Source organism: Sinohyriopsis cumingii, chromosome 19 (genome assembly GCF_028554795.1).
Source record: "Sinohyriopsis cumingii isolate HCF-2022 chromosome 19, ASM2855479v2, whole genome shotgun sequence".
Lineage (NCBI taxonomy): Eukaryota > Metazoa > Mollusca > Bivalvia > Unionida > Unionidae > Sinohyriopsis > Sinohyriopsis cumingii.
The window spans coordinates 51,639,203-51,667,138 of record NC_142979.1 but is presented as its reverse complement, the minus strand read 5'-3'; the positions used below and the strand labels follow the sequence as shown (position 1 = coordinate 51,667,138).

Below are 27,936 nucleotides of genomic sequence, written 5' to 3'. Positions count from 1 at the left end.
TATATTTAGGACAAAAAAGGCCAGCACATTGCAACTATGCAATAGGGGCCCCAAGTGGCCGAGTGGTCTAAAGCGCTCTTCGTTACGGATCACTGCCATCTCACCTCTGTCTGCGGCGGTTCGAGTCTAAGATTCAGCCAATGTGGGTATGTGAGAAAGCTTGCCAGTAGCTTCTCGTGGGTCGGTGGTTCTTTCCGGGGTTTTCTCTGGTTCTTCCTCCACCATTAATACTGGCCGCCATGTATAGCCTATCATGTGCTGCAGAATGGCGTTAAAACCCCACAACAACAGCAACTATGCAATAAAGCAACTGCAAAATAAATAAATAAATATAAAAAGTATGTACAGTACTGTATTTAACTTTTCACCAGAAATGTTAGAGAAAAATCAATTTTTTTTTTGTAAACTTTCAGTCATGAAAACAATATTTTTAGATGAATTCATCTAAACAAATTCTAAATCAGGTAGGCATTTAAAAGGAATAAATACCTGGATTGTCTTATTACATTGTCTTTATAGATTTCTTTTGAAAAGTAAGGAGGCAGATGTTAGCAATCTCTTGTTTTTCACTTTCACACAAATAAAACATGTATAAAAACAAGCTTTACACATAATATGGCTTTTGGATTAGACATACACTCATAATTGTAATTAATCTGAGTAATTAAAGCTGCAAATTCTGCATTGGCCAAGGCACATTTCCCCCAAAATTACCTTTTATATACCACACATTTGTAAATTATACCTCAAGAACAGTCTGGTTATATTCTTTAGTGACTGCTTCATTAATTAACCCAGAAAAACTTTCCATTATTAGATTTGTTTTCCGTATATACACTGTACCAAAAAAATGCTCACTTTTGGAGATTTTTTTTTTGTTGTTGCAATAAAATAAGTTGTTTGCACTTGCTAAGAGAAACAACCATGAAAGGAATATACTTTATTTGCTAATTTGTTATTTCTGATGCTTTGACCTTCTCAAAAATACCATATTTATTAACCTGAGATTATATTTTAAATTTGGCCTGTTGTCCCTAGATATTTATGTCTTGGGTGTTGAAGTCTTAACTCATTCGGCCCCAGAGGTTTTTGTCTTTTTTGCCTGAAATATGCATAGGAAAGACATTGGGGGGCTATTTCTGAATACATCGTAATACATCGGCTTTCAACAGATTTTCCATGAGACTAATGCCTTGTTGTATTAGAAACATCATTTTCCATTGGTTATTTCGCTTGCGCATGAGCAGAAAGGTAAAAGTTGGATTTTTTATTATATTTTTTTGCTTAATGGACCCATCATTTTCGTATGGAGACCGCAATTTATTCCAAATGCCCGCCTTAACCTAGTTTTTGCAAAGGTTCACATGTGTGCAGTTCAGACCGGTATGCCTTAGATCTGAGGCCTAAAGGTCTAAAATCCGGACCCAAAATCACATTCTGATCTCGAGCAAATTTTGGGTTAAAAAAGAATGGGTCCAAAAGATGAGGTTTTTCTCTCTGTAGTTTGTAGTGCAACTAGAACTTCCAGATTAATATCTGTCTACTTTTTTTAATACCACCCACGTTGGTGTATCTTAAATGACCTTGATGCTGCAGAGCTTGGAAGTAGGGTACAGCCTCATCACGCCTACAGACGGGATCAGGGCTGAATTGGTTAACGGCCAGTGTAGGTGCTCTGATATTGATTAATATCAGAACAATATGTCGAATTTTCAGAAATATTTCACACTTTCCTTTTCTACAAATTAAAGTCATGTTTTAGTCCGACTTTACAATGACATTTTTTTCTAATAAATTAAAATTCGCATTCAAGTAAATTGACATGTTTTCAAGTTCCGTCAGCCATTTGATTCCATTTGGATAAAGACAGCAAATAAGTATAAACAGTTAGATTTTAATTTGTGGAAGAGTGCCAATATGGACTGCCAAATGTGATTGAGATATTCCTGAAATTTTGCCCACATTCAGTCAACTCGGGAACACGCTACACTAGAAGATTATTTAGGCAGTAAGACATTGTACCATAACAAATAGCACGTGATATGTCTTACAGTGTATGACTAAATGAATGAGTATATATACACTGCCCTTAGCAGGCTGCAAAGTGATCCTATAACATGCAGTGGAGCCTATAAAAGGGGCGTAAAAGACAAAAAGATGCTAAAATTAAATTTCAACTGTAGTTTCAGCCAATACTCCTAGACCAACACATAGTTTACTGCATTTTTTTCTCCTCACGTTACTGGTTGCTTAGTACTACAATGTGAGACACCTCCCCTGATATTTATGTGTTTTAGGTTGCTGTCTTACTACCTAAATACATGTACCAGCACTGTGTAGTGTGTTCTGAGGTTGACTAATATCAGAACAAGAAGTTCAGGATTCCCACATTTGTCAATCCATATTGATGCTTTTCTACAAATTAAAGTCATATTGCATTAAATGGACTTTACTTTGATGTCTGGAAGAGGGGGAGGGGAGGATTATCCATGGGCCAAGGTCTAAACGTGAAAATTTGAAGTTTTTTTTTTTTTTGTTGACTACCATAATGGCTGTAAATCTTGGGACATACAAAAAAAGAATTTTCTGTGCCCTAAGACTTATTTACATATATATAAAAAAATACATTTTTGGTGTCCCAACACTTACTAAACTGTTATAAAACTATTGTGATTGTTTTTGTCATTGTTTTGCATGTGCATATTTTCTGAATTCTCCAACATGAAATTAATAAATGTAAATAAAGACATCATAATTAATGGTTGGTTTACGTTTACCTGGGAGACAAGACTGTACCTTAATGTGGGAAATATGATTGCTGTTGCCACGGCTTTTTGCTTCAGACTTGAGAGATAACAAGAAGCCGTTGAGGTCCGTAGGGTTTGGAGCTACAGTTTGTCAAACTACTAGAGGTAATTTAGTTAAAGTAAATGTTACAAACGTTTGAGTTAAACATGAAGGTTACCATCGGTACATAGTCTTGAATCACACTTCTGGACTTTTAAATGCATGTTTTCCAGCTCGATAATAGCAGTACATTATATTTTTTTTTTTTTTTTTACACCTTACTGAAAACTTGCCCATCTTACAGAAAGAAAATGTCTGCCTTACTGACATGGTCTTGTTACAGTTGTTAGGTCTGGCATGGGTAGATTAATCACTGAGCTTTATCTTCTTGTTCATACTTCTTCCCACCCAACCCCTCCATTCTGTTGTTTAATTTGTACTGTGTTAGGCACAAGCTCAATACATCCATCAATAATGCCAAATAGGACACTAAAATGGCCAAGTCCAAGAAAAGGTCCGTTTCCTATTGCAACAGTTTTTAACTTAGGCTAGACATTTTTTTAAACATTTAAAAGAATCACCAAAATTCACATTAAATATATATAATGATTATATAAATTTAATGTGATTTTTAATGTTTTTTTTAACGGGGGCTGGGATTGCCATGGTTAGTAATGAGAAACTGGGACATTTGACTGCCCAGAAACATGCCAAAAAATATTGTGTTTGCCAGGGCTGTAAAATCTATCTATAATTGCACTGACTGCTGTTATTATGTGGCTTATTTTTGGTGGCTTTAAACAGATATCCCTGGTAGATCACTGTTAACGTCTCAGAACCTGGTGTGGATCAGGTTTTGGCATCAAAGGTTGTAAAGCTGTTGTCATTTCTTGTTTATCCTGGACCATTTATAATTAGTCATTGTGAATGTTGTCAGTGTAGTCACATTGGTTATTGTTGTAATGCTCACCCATTCAGCTTTCAATCCATGACATTTCTGGAGCTTTAAATTTGTACATGTTAATTATGCCCAGATTTGACAATAGATCATAAGAAAATAAGAAAGCGCACTTGTAGCAGATTTAATTACATGTATATAAATTCTTGTTAAATACAAAATGAATTGCTAATCAATAATTTATATATTTACAGCTCTCAAAGAAAAACTTTTTTAGACACAGGCCGTGAGTTTGTGACTTAAATAAATTTACAAGCCTGGACAGTTCATATGTCAACTCTCAAGTGGGGAGAAAAACCTCTGGATTTTGGAGGTATTTCCACACCTACCTCTTGATCTCATATCCTGATTTTTTGCAGAGAACTTCCTATTATTATGTTCTGTCAAATTTCATTTCTCCCCCCAAAAAACCCAACCCAACCATACATAAATAAATGTAGATACAATGCTGTTGGGCATATCTGCACACCTGTGGTTTCCGTCATCAATACTGAAGCAAAACACATACAGAATTTGACCGATTGATGAAAATAAAATATTGCAATGCTTACCATTTGGCCACCGGAATATTCTGTTCAAAATAATGTTAATTTTGGACACATGGGATACCACCCACCTCCACCCCCCCCCCCCCCCTCCCCCCGTTTTCCTACCACCCTGATGTTTTCATGACTCGCGATATGTCAGCCTATTCTGCGCACATCTTTGCAAAGATGTAATGTTTAGCCATCGGGCTATAGAAATGAAATACATTACTTTGGACTTTTTCTGTCAGCAGTTCAGTCAAGTAATTAGGTCAGGTTTATAGCTAGTTTTACAAAATTCAATGTAACAATGCAATAAATGGCTAGAGATATTATGCAAACTAAACTGAGCTTGTAAAAAAAAATTGGTCATCTTGAACATTTTATAGTTAAAAAATAAGCTATTATGTGGAAGAGAAACAAGGAATAGGATGTAATATGTTTACAACGTCTTGTTTGTGGGGAAAAAATACTAATGAATTTAGAAACAGACTATTCGCCAGGGAATTTCATGAGAATCTCGTTGTAGGGGCAAGTTGACACGTTGGGTAGCAGACAATTTTGTATGTGTGGGACAACTTCTTGCAAACTTCAAAACTTGGAATAAGATGAATTTTTTTAAGGTATAAATTTCCATCTTTTAAATAATATATTTATTTGTATGATTCTAAAAGATACATAGTAAATATGATTTTCTGGATTACAGGTTCAAGAAGGCCATGGAGTGGGTCTTCATGTCGACATTTAGAAATCACATTTTCTTATGCAGTTAGGGTAGTAATGTGGGATAGTTTTGTACACTTTATGAATAAAATGATGATTGTTCTTTCTTGATACAAACTGTATATTCAACCAAAAACAACACATGATCCAATGTTTACAGAAATGATGTATTGTTGCACAGAAGTACCCGAAGTGCAGAATTGGCTGAAGTGGTGTAAATAGTATGCAATCCACAGATGCCATATTCTATCACTTGTGAATACTGTTGTGACAAAATACTTGATATCATGCTTCAAAGTTTTTTTTAATTTAGTAAACAGAATGTTAAGATTCAACATTAGTCATGTAAATTTCAGATTTGTTAATCCCTGATAACAGTACTATAACAAAAAAAATTGTCACCAATTAGTTTTAATCTCATGAATGATCTCTATGAATGCTGTAAAATAGTTTTTCTGCAAATAAAATCCTATCTCCCATTTCCGCCAAAGAAACACAGCCAATAAACACCTGGCATTCCATTGCTGTATATGTAAACTTTAATTACCATGATTAAATTAAAAGAAGGAATAAATCAAAATATACCACTCAGTATGTGCCCCCAAAGAAATACTTGAGAGTCAATATTTTATTTAGTAAACAGTGTTATGTGCCTGAAGAATGAAAGCTAAGGAAATAAGGTGGAATATGAAACAGTTGCCACATGTACAGTAACTTGTGACTGCAGATTTGAACTGTTCAACTGGCCTTATGCTTGCATACTTAAGTCGAACCGTTAGCTATTTATGCAGTTTAGTCACAGCTGATCAGAATATGAAAATGGCTTGGCCTGGGGGAAAATAAGGCATCTCACAGGGAGAATTGGCACGTCCCGTGGGTGCTCACATATTGGGGCTAGAGGGTGGGGGCAATATCCGCCTCCCCCAATTTCACATTTAAACATATTCTGCCTACATCCATCAAATTTAATGGCTGACCACTACCAGTCCCCCCATTGCCCCCCCCCCCCCCAATGTTTCTACAGGTGCCTCTGGCGCATCCTTTGAGAATTTCACCTTTACTGGACCTGGAAGATCAGTCAATATTAATTGAAATCAGCGTTAAAATAATAAATTTAGAGTGAATAGATTTGTTTCTTTCATTATAATTATGGTCTTTTTCAGCTGGAATCTGGCGGGTTGATGGAATCTTATCTTGTCCGTTTGTTTGGTGCCCTCATGTTGGGTCAGGTCTTACTCTGGTATTTGACCAGGAGAACTGTGGATGATGCTGTTGTGGGGACAATCCTCTGGTCAAGACTGATGGTAATTTAAAATTTTCAAAAACATATGTGAAGATGGAGAGGTTAAAGATAAAGTAGTATCAACCTGTTTCTTGTATCTAGACTGTTGTTGCGGGGTTTAACGCCATTTTTCAGCACACGATAGGCTATACATGGCGGCCAGTATTAATGGTGGAAGAAGAACCCAGAAAGAACCATCGACCCATGAGAAGCTACTGGCAAGCTTTCTCACATACCCACATAGGCTGAATCCGAGACTCGAACCAGCGCAGACAGAGGTGAGATGGCAGTGATCCTTAAGAGAGAGGGCGCTTTAGACCACTTGGCCACTCGGGGCCCCGTATCTAGACTGAATTGTAAGTGGGATATATATATATATATATATATATCAAGACTACCATGGCAGTCTTTAACCACCATATTGGATTCCGCAAATCAATTGCTGCCATCAGTGGATCTCATCTTTGTAATATTCAACTTATGTTGAAAAGGAAAGCAGAAGATTCAGAATTTTCTGCAGCAACGAAAAGAAAACACAACTGAAAAGAAAATTATGCCGTCATGGTTAGATTTATATAGTAAAGGAGAAAACTATGTGTTTTGCAAATTGTGTAATGGGATTTTGCTATTGGGCATGGAGGTGCCCATGACATTAAAACAGCATGAAAAAGCCATTAAACATCAGCTTGCTGCATTGTTGTCAACAACTCAGCCCAAACTTATCAATACCAGAGAGAACCTTGATGTAATTTGATCTAAGTTCAGTTTACTGAATGTATTTTAGAAATGAACCTTCCTCTTTCCATGACTAGTGTTGCTGGCAATTTATTTTGCACACTTTTTCCAGACAATAAAATTGCACTGGATTACTCATGTGCTAGAACGAAAACAGTTCAGTGAGAAAAACACACAGAATGAAGATTTTCAGTGAAAGATGGCACATTAGAATTGATAATGATTGGAGAAAAAAACATTCTGTGAAAGAGGCTATGATTATGCACCCATATATGTTGCAGTAGCACAAAATATTTATTATATGGTTGGTATAGTGCTATACTTTACATTTCAACCTGTTCTCATTTCTTAGGTATTTCTGAGAACTTGGCTGGTAACATTGCTAGGGGTCTACTTTTCTCTTCTATTCAGTTACTAACCAGCGTTAAGTTAGCTTCTATTTGAAATAAAGCAATGGTTGTTTAAATATGATAAACAGAATGTTACTTTGTGCTCACTTGGAAAGAAAGTTCAGAATTGGCATAAAAATGTCTCATCGTTTCAAATTATTTGATTCATAACGTTCATTTGAAATGAGCAACCTACATGCTCAGAAATGAAAATACGTTTCTTTGTAGCCATAAGGACTAGTAGAATGAGAAATTTCCTTGTCCTGCTAAGCCTTCAGGTCTTTCAAACAACACAGTCATACAGTTATGAAGATTAACTAGCCATTGAACTATTGAAATTATGTAAATCGCTAGTCAGACAGAAAATATACTTGGACAAGCAGACTACCATTAATTTCGAGGCTTTTAGGATGGCATGATGTCTGTCCATTAGTATATTTGTTATCACCACTTATCGTAAGCTAATTTGGACACTTGTCATGCAACTTTATACACACATTTATTCTATGGTCTTGTTTGGTCGTAAATGAAAATGGTTTCGCTCCAACATTTAATATGGCTACCACAACAGTCATCTTGAAATCTTTTTATTGCTGCTAGTTAATGCATTGTCATGTCAACATGATGTTTACAATGAAGGACTTCATACGATGTCTCTAGTTGATTTTAAATAAATATATTGCTGCTCAGACATACAGTATGGTCACCACATTCACCATCTTGAAAATTGTATCACTACTTCTCAAGGAACTGTCATACCAGCATGATGTTTTACTGAAATATTTATTTTGATGTGTTGATGGTTGTAAAATGAAAATGGTGCTGACCAGACTTACAATATGGCCACTGTAATGGCCATCTTGAATTTCTTCTTATAGCAACTTCTAGATAACTCATACTGATATTTTGCTTTTACAATAGACTTCTTAAAATATCTTTCTTCCTCAATAATGTCTTGGTTTTTTATAAATTAACATGTTGCCAATGTGACAAAGAGCAGCTGGTTTGAAAATCTTGTCACTGCTGAAGAATATCAGAGATGGTTTAAACACTCAGGAGTTAAAATGAACAAATAGTGTTATATTGAAATCGTGAACATTCTTTTGCACCAGAAGCATGTCAGATCCTTATAAATCTCACACATTAATGGACAAGACTTTCTGTTCTTCAAATATTCCAATGTAAGAATCTAAATTCACTTCTTTGAGAACATATGGCATAAGAGTCTGCCATTTTACTTTACTGCAGTCACTACACAAGTTAATCGGTGTAGTAAGACACTATATCCCCATTATGACTCTTTGCACGGCTGTGAAAGTTCAGTCTCTGCTCATCATCATAAAGATGCTCACATCGAATATAAGGACATTTTGACCGAATATAAGATTTTTCTGTTTTACTACATGATATAAGGATAATAGCACCACATATAAAGAAGTTTGCACATCATATAAAGATGAAACAACTCCATATACAGATGTTTGCACATCATACAAGGACAAAAGCACTGCATATAAAGAAGTTTGCACATCATATAAGGACAAAAGTGCTGCATATAAAGAAGTTTGCACATCATATAAGGACAAAACACCACATATAAAGAAGTTTCCACATATATAAAGATGAAAGCACCACATATAAAGTTTGCACATATATAAAGACAAAAGTACCACATATAAAGAAGTTTGCACGTAGAAGGACATAAGTATATCATATAAAGAAGTTCGCACATATAAGGACACAAGTCCATCATACAAAGAAGTTCACACATCATATAAATACGAAAGCATTGCATATAAAGAAGTTTGCACATAACGAAAGCACTGCTATAAAGAAGTTTGCATATCATATAAGGACTAAAGTACATTAAATAAAAAAGTTTGCACATCATATAGAGACGAAGGCACTGCACATAAAGAAGTTCGACATCATATAAAGAGGTTTGCACATTATATAAAAAATTATCTCAAGACAGCTCTGGCTTTCCGTATATATATATATATATATATATATATATACATGCACACACACATACATGTATGCACATACATCCCACAGGCACTAAAAATAACATGGCTTTTAAATGGATTGCATAAAACAGTTTGATATACCATGAATGTTGGTCGGCCTGGTGTCAGGATAATGTGACTGGGTGGGACATCATGCTACATATCTGCGGCATGATACCCCAGTGCTTGACATCACTATAACTTGCCACATTGCAGACATCGTAGCAATATGACTGAAAAATTGTTAAAGCTACATTAAAAATCCAAATCGCACACACCTACTCGTTAAGACAAATCATTGTTCAGTATGATCCCTTTATCTTGTGATCACAGTTATTGTACGTTTGCTTTTTATTATTAAGGTTTTTATTTTGATTTTATTTCCATCTTTTTTTCATACTTTTCAATGAACGTCATTGAAAGTTGTTGAGAAATGAGCACCTGATTTCAAGACCTTGAAAGTCATTGATTTTTCACCTAGGTTATTGAAAGACAATTTGAAAGATTTTGCTTTAAAAGAAAATATGATGGAAAATCTCACTTATGAGTCATTTCTTTTACGTTATTTGAGGATTTTAAGTATGGATTTGACATTCCATCATATGCTAGCCATTCCTTCATTATCAGAATCCACAAGAAGTAATTGAATATCATGCATAATGTCCCTTTCATATGACATCATTAACACATCTGCACCCTTTCATGTCACAAAGTTTAAAATTTTCTGCCAGGCAAGGATGGTTTATTTGCAACAGTCATTTGAATGAGCAATCGTTGCATAAAGCCTGGAAAATGAACATTCACCGATAGTTGGCGACATGTAGGGGACTTTATAAAGCAGCTGAGGAAAGATACAACCTCGCAGCACTGAACACTTTGTGTAGTGTGCAAGAAAAACATTGCAAGAGTGGGCTCTTAAAGTTGCCACAGAAAAGGAAACAAACAATTGGAAGTAATGAAAATACATGAGCCCACTGTTTTGATGTCAGCATTCATATGGTCAGAACAAAATACATCTAATTCTTTGCTATTACTGTTGTCTGCATCAGAAAAGTTGGTTTCAACTTGATCAGTGGGTTCTGCAAGTTAAACAACTGACAATAGGGGTACAGTTTCGGTGACATGTTGTATACATAGCAGTGATGTGCCAATGGCTGAAATATTTTAAGTGTCATTAAGCTGAATAATCTTATTCTTTTGATTTTAAATAATTAAATAGCTGAAGGTAGTGATTTAGCTGTGACACACCTCATTTTCATCTGGGATGCTCTCCCCATGACCAATCAGCGAAACAGCTAAAGGCTAGTAAACAGCCGTGAAACTAATGTGACAAATTAACAGCTAATCTCTACTGTAATTATCTTGTGAGAAGAACTGCCCATCTGAAGCTACTCTGACATGACTAGAAATGCAGACTGAAGAAAATGTCAGCTGCCTGGAAAAGGCAGCTGACAAACAGGCAGATGCACAGAATAGAAAGGAACGCTCACGCTAATATCGAAGTCCTGTGGTCTCCAAAGAATAGGAAAAGAAAAAGAAGAGCAAATGAAAGCATTTGAGTTGCACTAGGAGGAGAAAGCACAGCAATTAAAGAGAAGTTAACATCTGGGTCCAGTTACAGCGACTTTATTATAAATATAATTTCCATTTCATATTTCATTACATTTATTTATTTCTGTATTGTTTTTAATTTGTTTCTTGTATTTAAGTTAAAAACTGAATTGGAGCACTTGATACTACGAGTATTCATTGAAAACTGAAATTGTTGTTTGCAAAGTCCTTGAATTTCAGTTCTCCTGATCTGTATGTACCCTGTGATGCATTATTGCTCAGTCTTAGAAAATTTGCATTAAGGTGTTGGTAAAATGTTTGGTTTGTTTGAGTTTATATCTCCTACACTGCTTGATGAATAAGTACATTAAAGTTTGATGAATGTTTTTGATTTGCTTATATTTCCTAAACCCCATTTTTTAATAATTGGGATGAATCATTATGAAGCTATAGGAATTCGTTCTGTAATGAAAGTTTTAGCCGCATCAATTCAGGACAAGGTCAGATTTATAGAAAATTTGCATTTAGTTTCTTGTAAGTTTTTTTTGTTATTTGCTTAGATTTACTCAGCCCTTTGATGGGTCTTATACATTGGATGAATCATTGTATAGCTAAGACAATTACTTTTATGACATGCTTGTTCAACCTTGTGACCTTGAGTCAAGGTCACACATCTTACAGCAGTGCTTTATTTGTTGGATCATACTTGCCCTGGCCTTGTATTTACTAGTGTTCAGTCAAAACACACCAAATGAGAACATGCCTTTCATGTTTTGTCAAATTTGACACTAATTAATGATTCTACTAAGTAAGAGGTAATCAGGTCTGTTAATTAACATATCATTTTCTTTGAAGTTATGTAGTTTATTAAACTGTTACCTCAACATTAGAGAATATTTATTGGTTCTTGTTATAAATTTCACATAAACTGAGTAAAAGAAGGTACTGTTATTAAAGTACATGTATACCTAGAGTTTGGGACGAGCCTAGGCTCGAGCTCAACGCTCGTTAATTTTGGAGCATTTTCGGGGGCTCGAAGCTTGACAAGCTTTGAGCTTACGCCTAGAAAAGTTCTCCGCTTTTTGATATTATCGGACCGGATAAACCCGTGCAATAATTAGTTGACTGTGGGAATGAGCGGCTTTACAGATTCACATGGCCTACACTTCCCCATGTGTTGGTCGACCAGTGGGCAGTCGTTGCTTTGCAACGGTCATCGCTGGGGGCTCCTAAGATAATAATTCCGACTATTATGATTGCGGCTGACTGGGAGAAGGGGTTTTTCAACTTCTGCAAGCGAGAGAACCGGTGAACTTCTTAAGCGTTTGGCCTGACAATGAGTGGTGCCGGAGAGGCAGTAGGCGCACAACTGACACCCGAGGGATTTCTTTTAAACTGATTTTTGAACAGTTCAAACAACATAAACGTGTTATCAGCGATTTTTCATATTGTACCTGCGCTTTGTTTGTTAATTTTTACTTATATTTTATTTCTAAAGCAGTAGCGATGTCAAAAAGTAAGAAATCAGCTGTTTGGACTTATTTTAACAAGCGCGAAAAGGATAATTTCGCAGCTTGCAATGAATGTAAGCAGACAATTTCATGTCCACAAGGAAACACTTCAACAATGCATCGACATCTGCTTAGCATTCATCATATTGACGTCAACAAGGATGAGTCTGAAATAGAGCTGAAGAAAATGAGAACAATGGATAACTTTGTTGTCAAAACTTCACTGGAAGAAAGTCTCGAAACTCGCTGCAGTCGATGGATTCTCGATTCGGAAAATCACTCAGAATTTATTCGTCAATCGCTGTCATTAAGTTGAATGAAGCTACCTGCTGATGAAAGATCGGTGATGGCCCTTATTCGCGATTTTGAGAAAAAGTGAAGCAACAAGTCATACAGGACATTAAGAAAGAACTCTCAGAATCAAAGAGATTTTCAATATCATAGGACGAATGGACAAGTATCAGAACTTTTGCAGTTGAGGGATAGTTGTTGTTCTTTGTTAAAAGCTCAGAAAAATTTAACAAAGAACAGCAACTGTCCCTCGACTGCAAAACTAGATGGAATTCCATGCTAAAAATGCTAGAAATCTTTGTTAAATAATACGATGTCACCATTGAAGTGCTGAGTGAAATAGGATCCGAGCATCTCTTAACTAATTTGAACATAAAATTATTGAAATCCATAGTTTTGGCGTTGAAACCGGTTGAGGCTACTTTTAATGCTATGTGCGAAAAAAAAGCTTCTCTGAGATCCGCTTATGTTGCTGTTAGCTTCATGAGGGAAAAATTGTCTGCACAAGGAACAGAGATCAGTCGTACTCTTTTAGAAAATATTGATCATTACATCGACGGTAGAGTTAATCAACAACTTATGGATCTTATGATTTCTCTGCACCATTTGGATAATGTTCCATCCAAAACTTCTATTGAATTAGCGACAAATTTGATGAAGCAGCTATTTCCATCAGCAAATACTGCAAATGAAGAAGCACATGATGAGAAAATAACAATTAACCATAACGAGCTCTCACTTGAAGATGAACTTAGATTTCGATTGGAAGCTTCTAGCACTCAGGGATCTCTTCAGACCGATTGATTTAAGAAATTACGCCAAGAATTTTCCTTGTCAAAAAGTAATGGTGAACTGACTGAAAATTTGAGGCGATTATCAGATGCCATCAGTACAATCAAACCGACTTCAGTTGATTCAGAAAGAGCATTTTCAGTTGCTACTAATTTCTGTACAAAATTGCGATCAAAGTTATCGGATAAATCTCTGCATGCTCTTGTCTTTTTGAAATACTATTATATTAACAAGAATGAGATTTAAATAAATTATAAAGAAAATTATTTTTCATACTACTCAAGCTCGAAAGCTCGAAAAAATTATCGAGCTCGCACGAGCTTCAAATCCCCGAGCTTTCCTATACTCTATGTATACCAAAAGCAACCAAAGTGTCAGACCATCACTGAGCTATGCTGCCTTATTCTTAGATGAACTATGCACTGATACTCCGTTACATATTAAATCACACAAAGCCTGGCTTGGCAGTGGTCAGTGCTTCACTGAATTTTGAATAATAATATAAAAAAAACAATTATTAGGTATAGAGTTTGGTGATTCATTAATTTATAATGGTTAACATTTCAGTTTTGAGCAGGATCATATATATATATATATATATATATATATACAGTGGAACCCTGCTATAACGCGATAATTGGGGTAAAAAAAATTGGATCGCGTTAATATCGGGGTCGCATTAATGATGGGTTTTACAGTATTTTACTTTTTTAGAGAACAAGTCATTGGCACATATACAGGTATTCATGTCTAATGTATATGATGAATAGGGTATCAACACCGTTTACTATCGTGCCGTTGTGGCATGCAGTTCATCCATAATGCATGTAATTCCATTGAAAAATTGCATAGATTTACAATATTCAGTAATTTTGTCCCAGATCATTGTGTCTGAATTCAACGTCTAATATACAGCATGAACAGAGTAACACCGTTTACTTGCCGTCGAGGCTTGCAGTTATTCCATAATGTAATTCCATTACAAAAATTGTATGCATATATAAACTATTCAATAATTTTGTCACAGATCATTATGTGTCTGAATTCAATGGGAAGCATTAACAGCAAAATTAGGTTAAGAAAGCTGAAGAACAAGTACGGTTCATTAGGTTTCAGGGTCTATGAATGGTGTCTGTACAAATTTCATACTGCTAAAATTTTCTCATGCATTTCCGTGTACATTTATCCATTGCAAATTTCCAATAATTAATGCTTCTATGCCTAGTTTTTGAACGACTACAGCAAGAATAATTCACAATCAACACAAGCTTTCAGCGTGCCTATATCTTTTACTTCAGATTTTGTGAATATCGAAAAAAAATGTGTGAAAACTACTATACTAATCGTTGCGCAAAGTGCGGAGAACGACTTGTGTTTGTGAACTTGCTTTTCCATAAAATATTTTTATAAAAAGTAGGAAAGTAATAACAAGTTCGTAAACAAACAGTGAAACGCCATACACATGTAAAACCAGAGAACTAAGTGGAGTGGGCCTGCAATAGTCACGAGTTGCTTTTATATGATAAAAAAAATTAAGCTGAATGCATGTACAATTTCATATTCTTTCAATTTCCAGCTAATAAAGTGGACATTATTTACTGGTCAACTGATTGTGTCCGATAACTGTTGGTGGCTTTCGTTTTTTGATGTTTATTAAATTGTGAAAATCTTTTATCAACCACCTCATTGTCTGCTGCTTGGTTGTGTATGCAGTTAAAGAAGAAACACGTTGGATATTGTTTGAGCAAGGATGGTATACAGAATTAATTGAAGACAACCACAAAGTCAACTTACTGATTTTCCTCTTGGACCAGTAATAAGTAACATTTCCGATAATGTTTATTTTGGCATAACACTTCAAGAACCTTGTGAAATTGTTAAATTTCAGAAGCTACGCCATGATCATATTAAGTTAAAATTCATACGTGAACTCTTCCCCAAAACGATAATAAACCTTTTACACACTATTTCATGTACTGTACTTTTAAAAAATCCCTGTACGAGAAAAATGCATGTACATGTATTTAAAATTTCAGGAACCACACCACGATCATATTATATTTAATTCATATGCAATATCTTCCCCAAAATGATAATAAATTTTTTATGCACTATTTCATGTACTTGGAACAAAAAAATATTTTTTCATGTGTGAATGAATATATGAAATTCCGAATTTGCATTAGTGCGGGGCGCATTATTGCAGGGTCGCACTGGATTATACAGGTTAGGGAATTTTTAATTAGAAATTCTCAAACCTGCATCATAATATTATTTGTATTTGTATTATTATTAATTCTGCCTAGTATTATCTAGCATTCTCTAGAATCTTATGATAACACTTTCTGTTCTTTTTGTAATTCTTTCTCTCCCTCTCAGTAGTGTACTAACAGGGGGTGGGGGTAGCAGACAGGCAGTTGTCCCAGGCACCAAAGGTCTTGGGTGCCAAAACCATGAGCGCTAGAGTCTCTCTCTCTCTCTCTCTCTCTCTCTTGCTAACATATGAACAAGTCCCCAAAACTTTTTAATATTTCAACATTCAGTTAATAACCTATTTATTATGTGTTAAAAAGGACATTGTTCCATTATGTTATAGTAATAGCACAAATAAAACAGCATATTATTTCAATGTTTTGAACATTTGACATGTTCAGTAGGACACTACCTTAAAGCTAGGGAAGCACATGTGTACTTTGGCTAATATTTATTGAAGTTAACATTTTACTTTCATGTTATTTATAATGCACTAGGAATGATTAATAATTTATTTGGCCATCAAGATGCATGCATAAAAAATATAGTTGGACTCAATCAAAAATTGAGTACAGATGTATATTTTTTTATATTTTGCAGGGAATTTTGGTTCTCCTCCTTGTGGTTTTCCAAGGGTTTTGGCAGTCCAAGGAATCACCATCAAATAAGGTATTGTGCTATCTTTACTAGTTAAGCCCTCCTAAATATCAGATTGCCCTTAAGGTTGCATTTTTTCCACCACTTTCCACAGCATGACACAACTGTGAGTACCTTATGCTTCCTGAATGAGACATCATTGAATCACAGGTTAACTTCCTGGTAGATGCTGGTTTCAATTTAAGGCCTTATTGATTACAGCAAATTGAAGTCAAGGTCCTTGCTCAAATGTACATTAACAGATACCTCAGTGGGACTCATTCTGTATCTATATTTATCTCTATCTATTGAGTCATCCACTAGGGTGTGATTCGGTACACCTCTGCCACATATTGTACAAATCATGGTAAACAACTCACAATATATAAATAGATATATCAGCAAACCTCACCGAATGTATTATAATGATAACTATTATCATAGAAACATTTTGCTCCACAAATTAGTTTCTGGTTCCACTGGACATAAACCAGGATAGCTTATGAGGTGACCTTTTGTGTGTTTTCCATCTGTTAGCACAGGTTTGTTGTCTCCACTTCTAAACTACTTGAAGAAATGCTCTACAATGCTACACATATTCATTCCATGGTCTAGTGTAAATATTGTTGATAAGATGTCCAGTATAACCACCACAGCAGCCATCTTGATTATTTTTTTTATTGTTACTCCTCATGAATAGAAAGTCGTATATCTAGTTGGTCCTAAATAAAAATGGTTCTGATTGAAGTTTGCTATGGCCATTATGGTGGCCATCTTCAAGATCTTGTTTTCGCTTTTGAATGGATGGTCTGAGATACTTTCAGCACTTGGTAAGAAATGTTCTTATCTTAAATTCCTGTAAATTCTTTTTGGCTGTGGCCAGTAGAGATCACGACTTTTAGGGACATATGTTCATTGTTGCAATTGAAGAAAGATCTTGTAAAATTTGCCCAATAAGGATTTCATGAAACTCTGCTGTATCTCATCTGTAAATTGTGTCTACGTTTAATGGCTTTCAAATGAAACTTAAATACCAAACTTTAACACAAAATCTAAATGTTGGCTATGAAATTGTTGAAAGAGAGAGAGAGAATAGGTCTGATAAAGTTCATCCATGTTAGTCATGGTTTCCACATTGCCAATCACATTACATTAGGAATATTAACCTACTATCTTGCAAATCCAGCCCTATTAAAAGATGAAAACTGCCTTATCCTGTCCATTTCAAATAGACAAATATAAGTTTTTTCCTTGGCACTGCCAGGTGTCGCTAGTTTTTAGCTCTGCTTCTGTAGAGAGCACATGTCATACAGGACATCCTCTGACAATCCAGCCTTTTTTGTCTTTTTTGTGTTGTTTCAGCAGAATGTCATTTAAATGCTGTATATGCAACTTCAGAGCATGGAACTCTGCCATGACTCTTGTTTTGTTTGTACTAAGTATACACCATCTGTGATGTGCAGAGTCTGTAATACTTGGTTAGAGGAAGTGTTGGCTAATATTTTAGCTATTTAGTCACACACTGATTTGCTAATCTATGCTTTGCTTTCTCTTCTTTTGTCATTTCAGGAGAAATGTTTACTAAATGCTTGAAATGCTCATTCGGAGTATTAGTCCATTCGGCATTGAAGGAAAGGAAATACTGAATAAATCAAGGAAAACACCTATGGTTACTTGTTGGCGATTCAGACTAATTGGGGAGTTTTTCCCAATTTTAGGCAGCCCAGTAGGCCTAAATCCCCCTGCATGTCCGAGCATGGACTTTGTGCCTGTAAGTCAGGGTGCATGGGGTTCATGCCGGATCCATTAGATCCAACTCTTAATACTGCTGTATTGTTACCAGCTGTCACTGGCTTTCCCAAGATCACCAGCTGTCTAGTTGTCACTGGCAGTCAAGCTATTCCAGCATGGGGACATTTTTGTTGAAATGGTTCAGCCGAATAGTTGATATGGGGATCATAGTGATAGATCTGTCCGCATTGTCTGCATCTTATCACAACCGTACTGGAGAGTTGTAATGAGAAATGTGTCTGTTCAGCCAGGCCTTCTTAGCAGCCAGTACCTGGGGTTCCCAGACCATTTTATATATTGCCAGAACCTAGGCAGACCACACCGTTCACACCAGAAGAAATGACACCTATGTTGGACTTTCAATTACTCACTGCCTACCCTCAAGGGAGAGTTATTGACATTGCTAAATATAACCAGTCGGAGTCAGCAATACTATCCTGCATGACTTCTGCACAACTACAGGCTGACCCAGACAACATGGCGACATCCTCTATGTTAGATTTGGCCTCATTGGCAATCTTCTGGCTCACCAAACAATCCATCGATAGCTATGCTTGGGATGTGACTGCCAGGATTGCTCAAGTCCTTTAACACATACATTCCAACCATTATGCTTTTGGTGTAATCATTACACTTTTTGCACTAAATTATGCCCTACATGTAAACATATTTGGATTACGCATTTTTGGTATGTCTGCCTCCCAAAAAACTCTTTCAGACTGTATTCTAGAAAAGATGGCTTCTACGTAACTACAACATAAGAGTACACTTGTCCATCCTTTCATGCACTTTCCTAACAGTATTATGTTCTATTTGTAGCAGCTGACCTATTTCCAAGAAACATGCTGATTTTACATTCAAACTTTTGACCTTGGTTTCTATTTATAGCATTGAGAAATTGTTATGACTTAATTACGATCTGAACACTGACATCCACATGAAATAACTTAAGCACCAATATTATTGGAGAACAAATTCATGTGACAATAAGTTTGTTAGTTTTACAAATGATTATTTTGTTATATATTATGATAATAAGTTGCACCAGGAGCAGGTTTTATGATTGTTTTATGATTGTAAAATGCATGAACCCCCGGATCGGGGGCACTGTCCCTTGAGACTCCATTGGGAGAGAACATCCAACCCCTTTCAAGCTTTCTGCTTTTTTTTTGTGGAATACCAAAATTATGTCTGAAAAGAGGCAGTTAAAATAGGCATGTTACTGATTCTGCTAAAACTTAAATTGCTATTTGCTTAAGTTTAAGATTCGAAACACAAGTTTGTATTTTTTTATCTTTTATTATGAAAGGATAACTTTTGGAAGTCGAGGAGTAATAGTTACTAACTTACTCAGGAAATGGTTAATGGTCAATCAGCTATGAAAACACATGCCTGTGAATGTGTATGAGTTTGTCGGCGTAATTGATATCAACACCAACTGTTTGATAGCTGGAAGTCTACATTTCATCTTGAGCTATATATAACATAACACTGGAACTAACCTGGCCAAGTCGAGGGATCATCTCAAAAAGGAAAATGATGCAGTGCTCCATAAAAAATCACAGGGCAAAGTTGTTTTTGCTTTCCTAACAGAAGAAGGTGAAGTTTACAATTTTTATGTGACTTAATCTCCTGCTTCGCCTGGTAGCATGACCCCTGGTATAAACACTAAAACATGCATGACCTACATATAAACTGACCAACAAGTGGGAGACATCACAAGATCTGTGTGGTAAGTTCCAAATGCATTTGTTTAGGCAAACATATTAGCAAAAATTACACATATACCTCTCTCAGGGTTGACATGTATAATAGAAATGGTACAAATTTGTTTGAAATTCATGAAATTTATTTAAATTTTTTGTTTTCTTATTGTTTCAACCTGATTCAGATTTGTGTATAACTTGATCAGACAATGACAAGAATTGAGCATTCAAAGGTGTTTGTAACACTATCACTCTCTTTTGACTCAGTTATTGTTTGTTTATGTGCTCAGTTATTGTTTGTTTGTGTTACTGCATTAAACTTTTTATATCAATGCACTAGTAATTACGTATTTTTGTGCCTTGAAATTGTAAATACCTAACTCGTTAAAAATGTGATCCCAGTATGACAGTAATGAACAACAATAGGATTTGATTCAACACTTGCACATAGGCTAGTGGACATATTTACATAATGGTGCCCCCGCATGTACATTGTACACAGGCTGAATAAAGTACATCCCTTTGATTCAAATCATGGGCACCACTGTCAGCTTTAATGATAACTTTAAAATGTATTAATGATGTTTCAGAAATAATGCTTCAATATTTATGCTTATACCAAAAAAACTGAGCTGTTTGCTTTGATGTAAGTGACCTTAAACCCAGTTTTACAATACTACAGTAATTGTGCTAATGTTATGGAGTGAAAGACAATTACACATCAAAGTACTGGTATAGTTGCCAGTCAAAATTCCCTCTTTACCCAAGCCATTTTCACGGTTTTAATAACCAGCTTAATCTGCTGTCGGAAAATAACAGACATATCTGCCAATTATAAACAAAGAATCACTTTTGTCATTGAAAAAGGTGAACGCAGGGATCAATGTAAATGATACAGCTATTACTTACTAGTTGAAATTTTATTTGGAAGAATGCAGTTTGGTTGAAACAATGAATAAAGCACAATCTGCATCTAATATGTTTGAGAATAAGTAAGGATTTAAGTGACACTATGCACGCTTTGCACTGTGTTTAAGTACTGTATATTATTAGTACAGCCTGGTCTCCAGGATAGACTTGAACCAGCCTGTGAATTATGAAGTCTTTATTTACCTTATTTAATTTTGTATTTGAGAAATCAGAAAATATGCACCTGCAAAATAATAACAAAAACAGTCATAGTAGTTTATAAGTGTTGGGACACTGAAAATGTATTTTTGTTTTACATATACATATTAATCCACAAAAAAGTTAATGTTTTCGTGTCCCAGGATTTACAGCCATTATGGTAGTCAACAAAAATCTTTAAAATTTTCCAATTTACACATTGGCCCGCAGATAAGCCAAGTCCCCCCCTCCTTTCTCTTAGGCCTTTATTTTTTGCTAAATTATTTGGCTTATACACGAGAATATACAGTACTTAAAAACCTTCCCAACCACCCTTCCCTGCAAGCATCCTCGTTAGCATCATGCTTAGCTAAAAACTAGTAATACCGAGTGATGCCAAGAGGAGGTTGTGGACAAGAGTTACTGCCCTTTATCTGTTGTTGTTGTTGTAGGGTTTAACGCCATTTTTCAGCACACGATAGGCTATACATGGCGGCCAGTATTAATGGTGGAGGAAGAACCCGGGAAATCCCCAGAAAGAACCACCGACCCTCGAGAAGCTTTATCTGTTGAAATGGACAAGATAAGATAATTTTCGTCTTTTATTAAGGCTGGATTCGAGAGGTAGCAATCTAATATTCCTAACATAATGTGATTGGGTAGGTATTCTCTAAGAACCGTTCATTATTTAAAAATTTGCTTTCCATCCAGATTGATTTATCTCACATCCAGCAACACAACCTCTGATATTCTGTATGGTCTTCAGAAGTATAAAGTCTTGTTTACATTTGATTCACATTCAGTAAATCCTCAATTTTTCTGCATTGCAGAATGTGTGGTTTGACCTGCTTGGATTTCTGTTGCTGCTAGGCAACACCATTTGTTACCTGGTGCGAGGCCGTTATGCTGTTGGAGGGCGGGAACAGAAGGGACCTGTCAGCATTGTTCTACGAATCTACTTCCTGATCCTGTTCTTCTCAGGATTGTGCTGCATGGCCTTCCCAGCAGTGATGATACCATTTAAGGTATCATATTAAGCAATGATGATATTGATATGTCCTAGGGGCTTAAACTATGTAACAAGAAAAGGTACAACACAACAAGCTGTTATGTATTTTTAATTTGCGTTGTTTGTTAGTTAGCTCAAGTATTTTTTCGATGTATGCTATTGATAATGTAATATTATATGCTGGACTTGGCCTTGTTCAAAATTAAATTTATTTTCTACTTGACCTGAATCACTGATTTATTTTCTTTTTCTGTAAACACCAAAAACATAGCTAAATAGTATTCCTATGGGTATGGTTTAACTATTAGGATTATTAATTTTGCCTGAGCCAAGGACATTGTATTGAGTACTAATTGTAACTAAGATTTTATTTTGTAAACATTATGAACCTTATGGAAGGTTATTTTCCATTAGGTAATAGTTTTGTTCTTTTACAAAATGCTAATTGTGAATGGAGGTCAAGTAGAGGACTATATAATCTTGTTTTTCATGAAATTATAAATTTGTACTTTAATTCACTAGCCAAATCAATTGTATTATTGTTGTGTCCAGAAATTCTTTTGAGCGGGAATTTATTAAATTTTTTAAATTCAAGTAATTCATCTCTGGAAATAGAGACATGAATTTATAGTTGAATTTCAAATAAGGATTTAATTTTTGGGTTGCATTATTGTGATCCAACAAAAGACTTGGTACATCACCATGACATGGGCCACCACAGGCACATCGCTTTCACTGATGAATTTAATTTGGATTTCCACTAAAGTTTATTGAGAACTTTAATCATTAGGACTTGTTTTTGTAATTCTACAATCATTTGTGATTTAATTTGCAATAACGTTTCTTTTAAATTTTTTTTTGGAACATTTTTTAGAATTGAGAAAGTACGTGTAATCTTTTATTACAGGCCAGACACAGAGTTGACGAATCTTTTTAAAAATGTCATTAACCGTATAACTTAAAAATAATATATGTATGATATAGATATCTGTAACAATATGCATAAACGTTTGAGCAGTGTAGACCCAGATCTGTCATCACATCTGTGTTGCTACATCAGGCTCTAAGTTGTTTGCGTGAAGTCACATATACAGTGTAGACCTAGATCTGTCATCAGATAATGTGTCACTAGATCGAGTTCTGTGAAGTTTGTAATGGTATGTAGAACAGAATAGACACAGATCTGACATCACAAGATATGCAGCTATATTAAGTTTTGGTTCCCCGAGAAGCTGAATGGTCTAAAGTGCTCTCTGTTATGGATCACTGCCATCTCGCCTGTCTGCATGGGTTCAAGTCTTGGGCTCTGCCAATGTGGGTATGTGAGAAACCTTGCCAGTAGCTTCCCATGGGTTGCTGGTTCTTCCTGGAGGTTTTTCCGGATTCTTCTTCCACCAATTTTAATGGCCACCATGTATAGCCTATCATGTGCTGAATAGATCATCTTTTGACAGATTATGATGTTGAGACAGTTCAATTTCAAGACTTAAAACAAATTTTACAGTTTGTACACAAATGCTGACAGTTTAATTTTTTCCGGTACAAGAACAAATTTTACGTTCAAAAATTGCCATGTACTAGTGTGACGGAATCTTTGTCTTTTATTTTGCAGGAATACAAAGTGAAAATATAAAAAGAACTTGCATTATTGTGAATTAAATCCCAAATAGTCATAAAAGTTCTATCACAAGTCCAGATGTATAGAGTCTGAATGAATTCCAGTGGTGGTCTGAATAAATTCCAATATTGAACATGCTGATATTCCAGCATTTTTGATGTATCACAGTGATGATAAAATCCAAAATGTCTTCAAATAATTAATTCACAATAATTCCAAAATAATTATTTAGGCCGAGAAGCATTAATGAGCACTTTATAATTCCAGTGAATAATGTAAACAGAAAAATCCTCCCAAATTAAAAACTGAACACAAGACTTCCACTTCGAATGTTAAGGTAGGAATTAATAATTTTGGAGGGAACAACATTAACATAAAAAGCTATGACACAATAACAGATCCAGGATGGAGTTTAACTTCCATTCTAAAACCTTCTAAGTTGTCAACAAGACCAGGAATTTCCAAGCGAAAAACTAACGATCTAAACATGTTTACCCACATTAATAATGATTAGAATATCTTATCTTTAATCATCGAGAAATATTAGCTACATATTATTGTTGTTTACAAAATAAATGTCCCTAGACAGGTAGGCCCTTAACTTGATTAATAACCAAGGTCACTCGAACAAGATATATGTAAGATATAATCATGGTGAAAAGCCAACAAACAATATGAATTAAATATGCATAACACATTGTGTGCCACTTGATCAGATTGTAGTGTAGGCTGTTTAGGCCCACTTTCCAAAATATATGGTTGGATCAGGTTCACCGACCGACCCAAGTGGTCAGTCTCCGACCCTGACATTTTTTGGTGTGGTCCCCCCACACACACACATTTGACAGACACCAATCCTGCCTGTGACAGTAACGATTTATACTGAATTCGACCATATCAGAGTAGCAATCTGAATATTCAGTTTCATTTGCTCACATTCTTGTAAAACGGATATGCACAGTGGTGAACAATAAACAACATAGCGTGTGGAACAAGGGTCCCTTCACTCTACTTCATGATTTGTTCCTTAAATTGAGGTTGTGCATTTGCTGATTGTTTTCACAGTATTCATCATCTTGGCATCAAACATTCATTGAAGATGAAGGATTTGGATAAAATCTATAAATGTTGAATTCTTCAAAATAAAAAATTTCCTTTATTCCTTGAACAAACAGGTTACAAACCTAACGAGATTTGAGTAGTTTTTCAGCACATGAATATAATAATTCTTATTTTTCTTGTATTTAGTCCTTGGAGAGGCTGGATATGGTGATCATGCGGAGTATTGGAGCTGTATTATTTGGCAATTCCATCCAGGCATGGTATGCACCAAGTTGGCGAAGTGATGAGAACAAAAATGCATTTTTTATCTCACAGATCCTTGTAAGTTTTTATTTACATTATTAAGCATAGAATATACATAGTTTTCATTCCCAATTATAATTTTGGGGTCAGATTGCAAAGGATTATGGGTTGATGTTTGTTTTGCCATCTGTATGATGTCACACAGTAAGGTTAAGATTTACATTTAGATCATTTCTCAAATACTATTGCTTGTAGAATCACACAGCTTTGTTTGTAACCATTTCTTGATTAGTACTACAACTGTATCTGAAAACTAGATCTGTGTGACCTGTATTTTATGGCTTGCTTGCAATATCTAGTTGGTCCTAATGAAAATGGTTCCAATTTGATCTTCCAAAATTGTTTCCTCAGTGCAGTAGTGAAATTCCATTTAGAGCTGCTTCTTTTGAAGGGATGGTCACATGCGGTATGTAGTTGGTCCTACGTATTGAAACCTTGCTGATCTAATCAACAGAATATCACCTTTGACAACCATATTTGAAATCTTTTTTATGGTTACTTCATATTATAAAAATATTTGCTTACGGAAAAAAATCAACTGCCTTACTGAGACGGATTCGTCAGGGTTGGCAGATCTGCAGTATAGAGTAGTTGTCTGAATTTTAATGTTTCATTCATTTTGTTATTGTTTCCTGTCTTTTATTAATATTAATACATTGTAGCAAATGTTTTTATAATGCACTCGAATGAATATTTGTTTGTCAGACTTTGCTGTTGGACCAGTCCTTGGCTTATACGGACTTGGGCAGTGTCCTGGACCAGTGAGTCAAAAGCAGAATTATTGTCTTGATAGATCACCTACATCTAAACTCAACCTGAAATTGCAATCACCTATCTTTCAGTCATGCATATAATTTAATAGAAACTCTTCTCTCTCTGTCTCTCTCTCCCTCTCTCTCTCTCTCTCTCTATCCCGCCCCCCCCCCCCCCCCCCCCCCCCCCATAGTTGGTTTCATTCTTAGGGTTGCTCCAATGAAATATACGTGGGACTTGTGGATGCCAGTTTTAGAAAAAAATAATATGCCAGGGTAGTTTGAACCTACTTGTCGTGACCTTTGATACAATCAGATCATAGTCACATCATCAGGATTTTCCCTTAAAATATCAGAGCAATCTCTGCAAGCATTGCATTCGAATGCAACATTCAATCCAAGACATCATAGGTGTTGGCTAACATCCAGAGTCAACCCTCTCCAGGTTTTTTTCTCAGGAATTTAGCATTGCCAGGACAAAACCTGAATCTGGTAGGTGCTGGGCCCATGGCCACTAGATCCAATTAAAACCAACACAGACTCTTAGCTTTACTGGATTTGCCAGAGAAATTTTGATGGTAAGAAGATTTCAGTAAGCATCTCCTTAGCCTGATTTAGCAGTCACTGATCAAGTGACCATAGGCTGTGTTGCACTGAGTAGGAGAGCAGGTTATTATTCACATATGGAATCCAATCTTTCTTCCCAAGAAGTATACCCGAGGTAAAAGTAGAATGCTCAGCATTCCCTCTTCCTATTGCGTATTATCCTAATGTTTATGTGATCCGGAAACATATTTGAAGGAAAAGGCAAATTTTTCCAGTAAATAATGATTGTCTGTCTGAGAATACTTACCCGATCACAATACTTAAAACCCTCCTAGCCACCCCCACCCCCGCTATGTGAGCATCCTTGTTGGTATATTGCTGAGCTCAAAAATAAGCAATACTTGGTGGCAGCAAGTGCAGGTAATGGACAAGAGTTATTACCCTTTGCCTATGTAATTTAAACAGAAAAGACAAATTGTCGTCTTTTAAGTAGGGCTAGATTAAGGAGGTAGCAGGCTTATATCTCTTATGTTATTCTGATCTGATCTCAAAGAAGCATAATTTTCTAGACAAATTTGCTTTTCACTATAACACTATGATATATGCATCAAGTCCAGAATGAAAAGGTATTTATCTGATCTCCAACATGGCAAAAAATTCTTTTCACTTCTCTTTAATGAAGGTTGACATTAACACGGGGTCTTCACTAAAATATCTCTTGCAATATGTGATTGGTCCTGAATAAAGACGATAATGTGATGGCTGATGAGAATGATAACACGAAAATGGTATGAATCCGGAACAGTGCCAGTTCAGTCAGTTGGGGCCTATTTAAAAAAATGTTTTAATTATGGATTAAAATAGCTTTTTATATGGCTGCTTGTTGGCATTATTTGACACAAACCCAGAAATTATCTGTCCATGATAACAGAAATGGTCTTTGCATGGAATTCTATACATTTTTTTTTTAGCCAGTATAGCATCAGCCCCTTTGAAAGACTCATTAACAGAATCTAATTAAACAGTTTTTTAGGATTTTTAAAACTATTCATACTTTCAGTGAAAGATCTAAAGACTTTTCTCAATCATCAAACAGGATACAAAATCCTAAATAAGCATATTCAGCAGTTTATTGTATTAACATTTGCAAGTGAATTTGACCTTAATATGATAGATGCTTCTTCTTAGAAAATGACCTTATTATTGAGCATGATATTCAAATGGAAATACTGAGTCATTAACCAAAAGATTATGTATACAATTTTTGACAATTGTTATGTGTATTTAATTTATTTTATTTGTTGGTTTTTCTTAATGATTATATGTTATGCACATCTTTATATTGTAGCTGACTTTGCCCAAAATCAGGGTCATTGTGTACCTGACCAGTAATTATTTTTTTAAACAACATAATACATAGCTAATATTTCTTTGTGGATTAAATATTCAGATCATTACATTTGGAGGTAAGTATGTTTATTTGAATCAAAGTCTAGGACATAGTTTTTCACTTGGAAATTCCTAAACATGTTCACAACTTTGAATGTTTTATAGAGGAGACTGACCTATATCCAGGCTCTATTATTGTGTCTTAGCTTTAT

General features: G+C 35.4%; 1 protein-coding gene across 1 annotated transcript in view; it reads left to right on the top strand.

Moving 5' to 3' along the window:
• Positions 1 to 27,936, top strand: part of LOC149775702 (uncharacterized) — a 37,836-nt gene that overhangs the window by 2,527 nt on the left and 7,373 nt on the right. The window contains exons 2-5 of the mRNA XM_089943566.1: positions 6,156 to 6,296; positions 16,406 to 16,474; positions 21,876 to 22,070; positions 24,921 to 25,055. Coding sequence (XP_089799692.1) covers positions 6,156 to 6,296; positions 16,406 to 16,474; positions 21,876 to 22,070; positions 24,921 to 25,055 — 540 coding nt within the window. The remainder of the gene's footprint in view (positions 1 to 6,155; positions 6,297 to 16,405; positions 16,475 to 21,875; positions 22,071 to 24,920; positions 25,056 to 27,936) is intronic.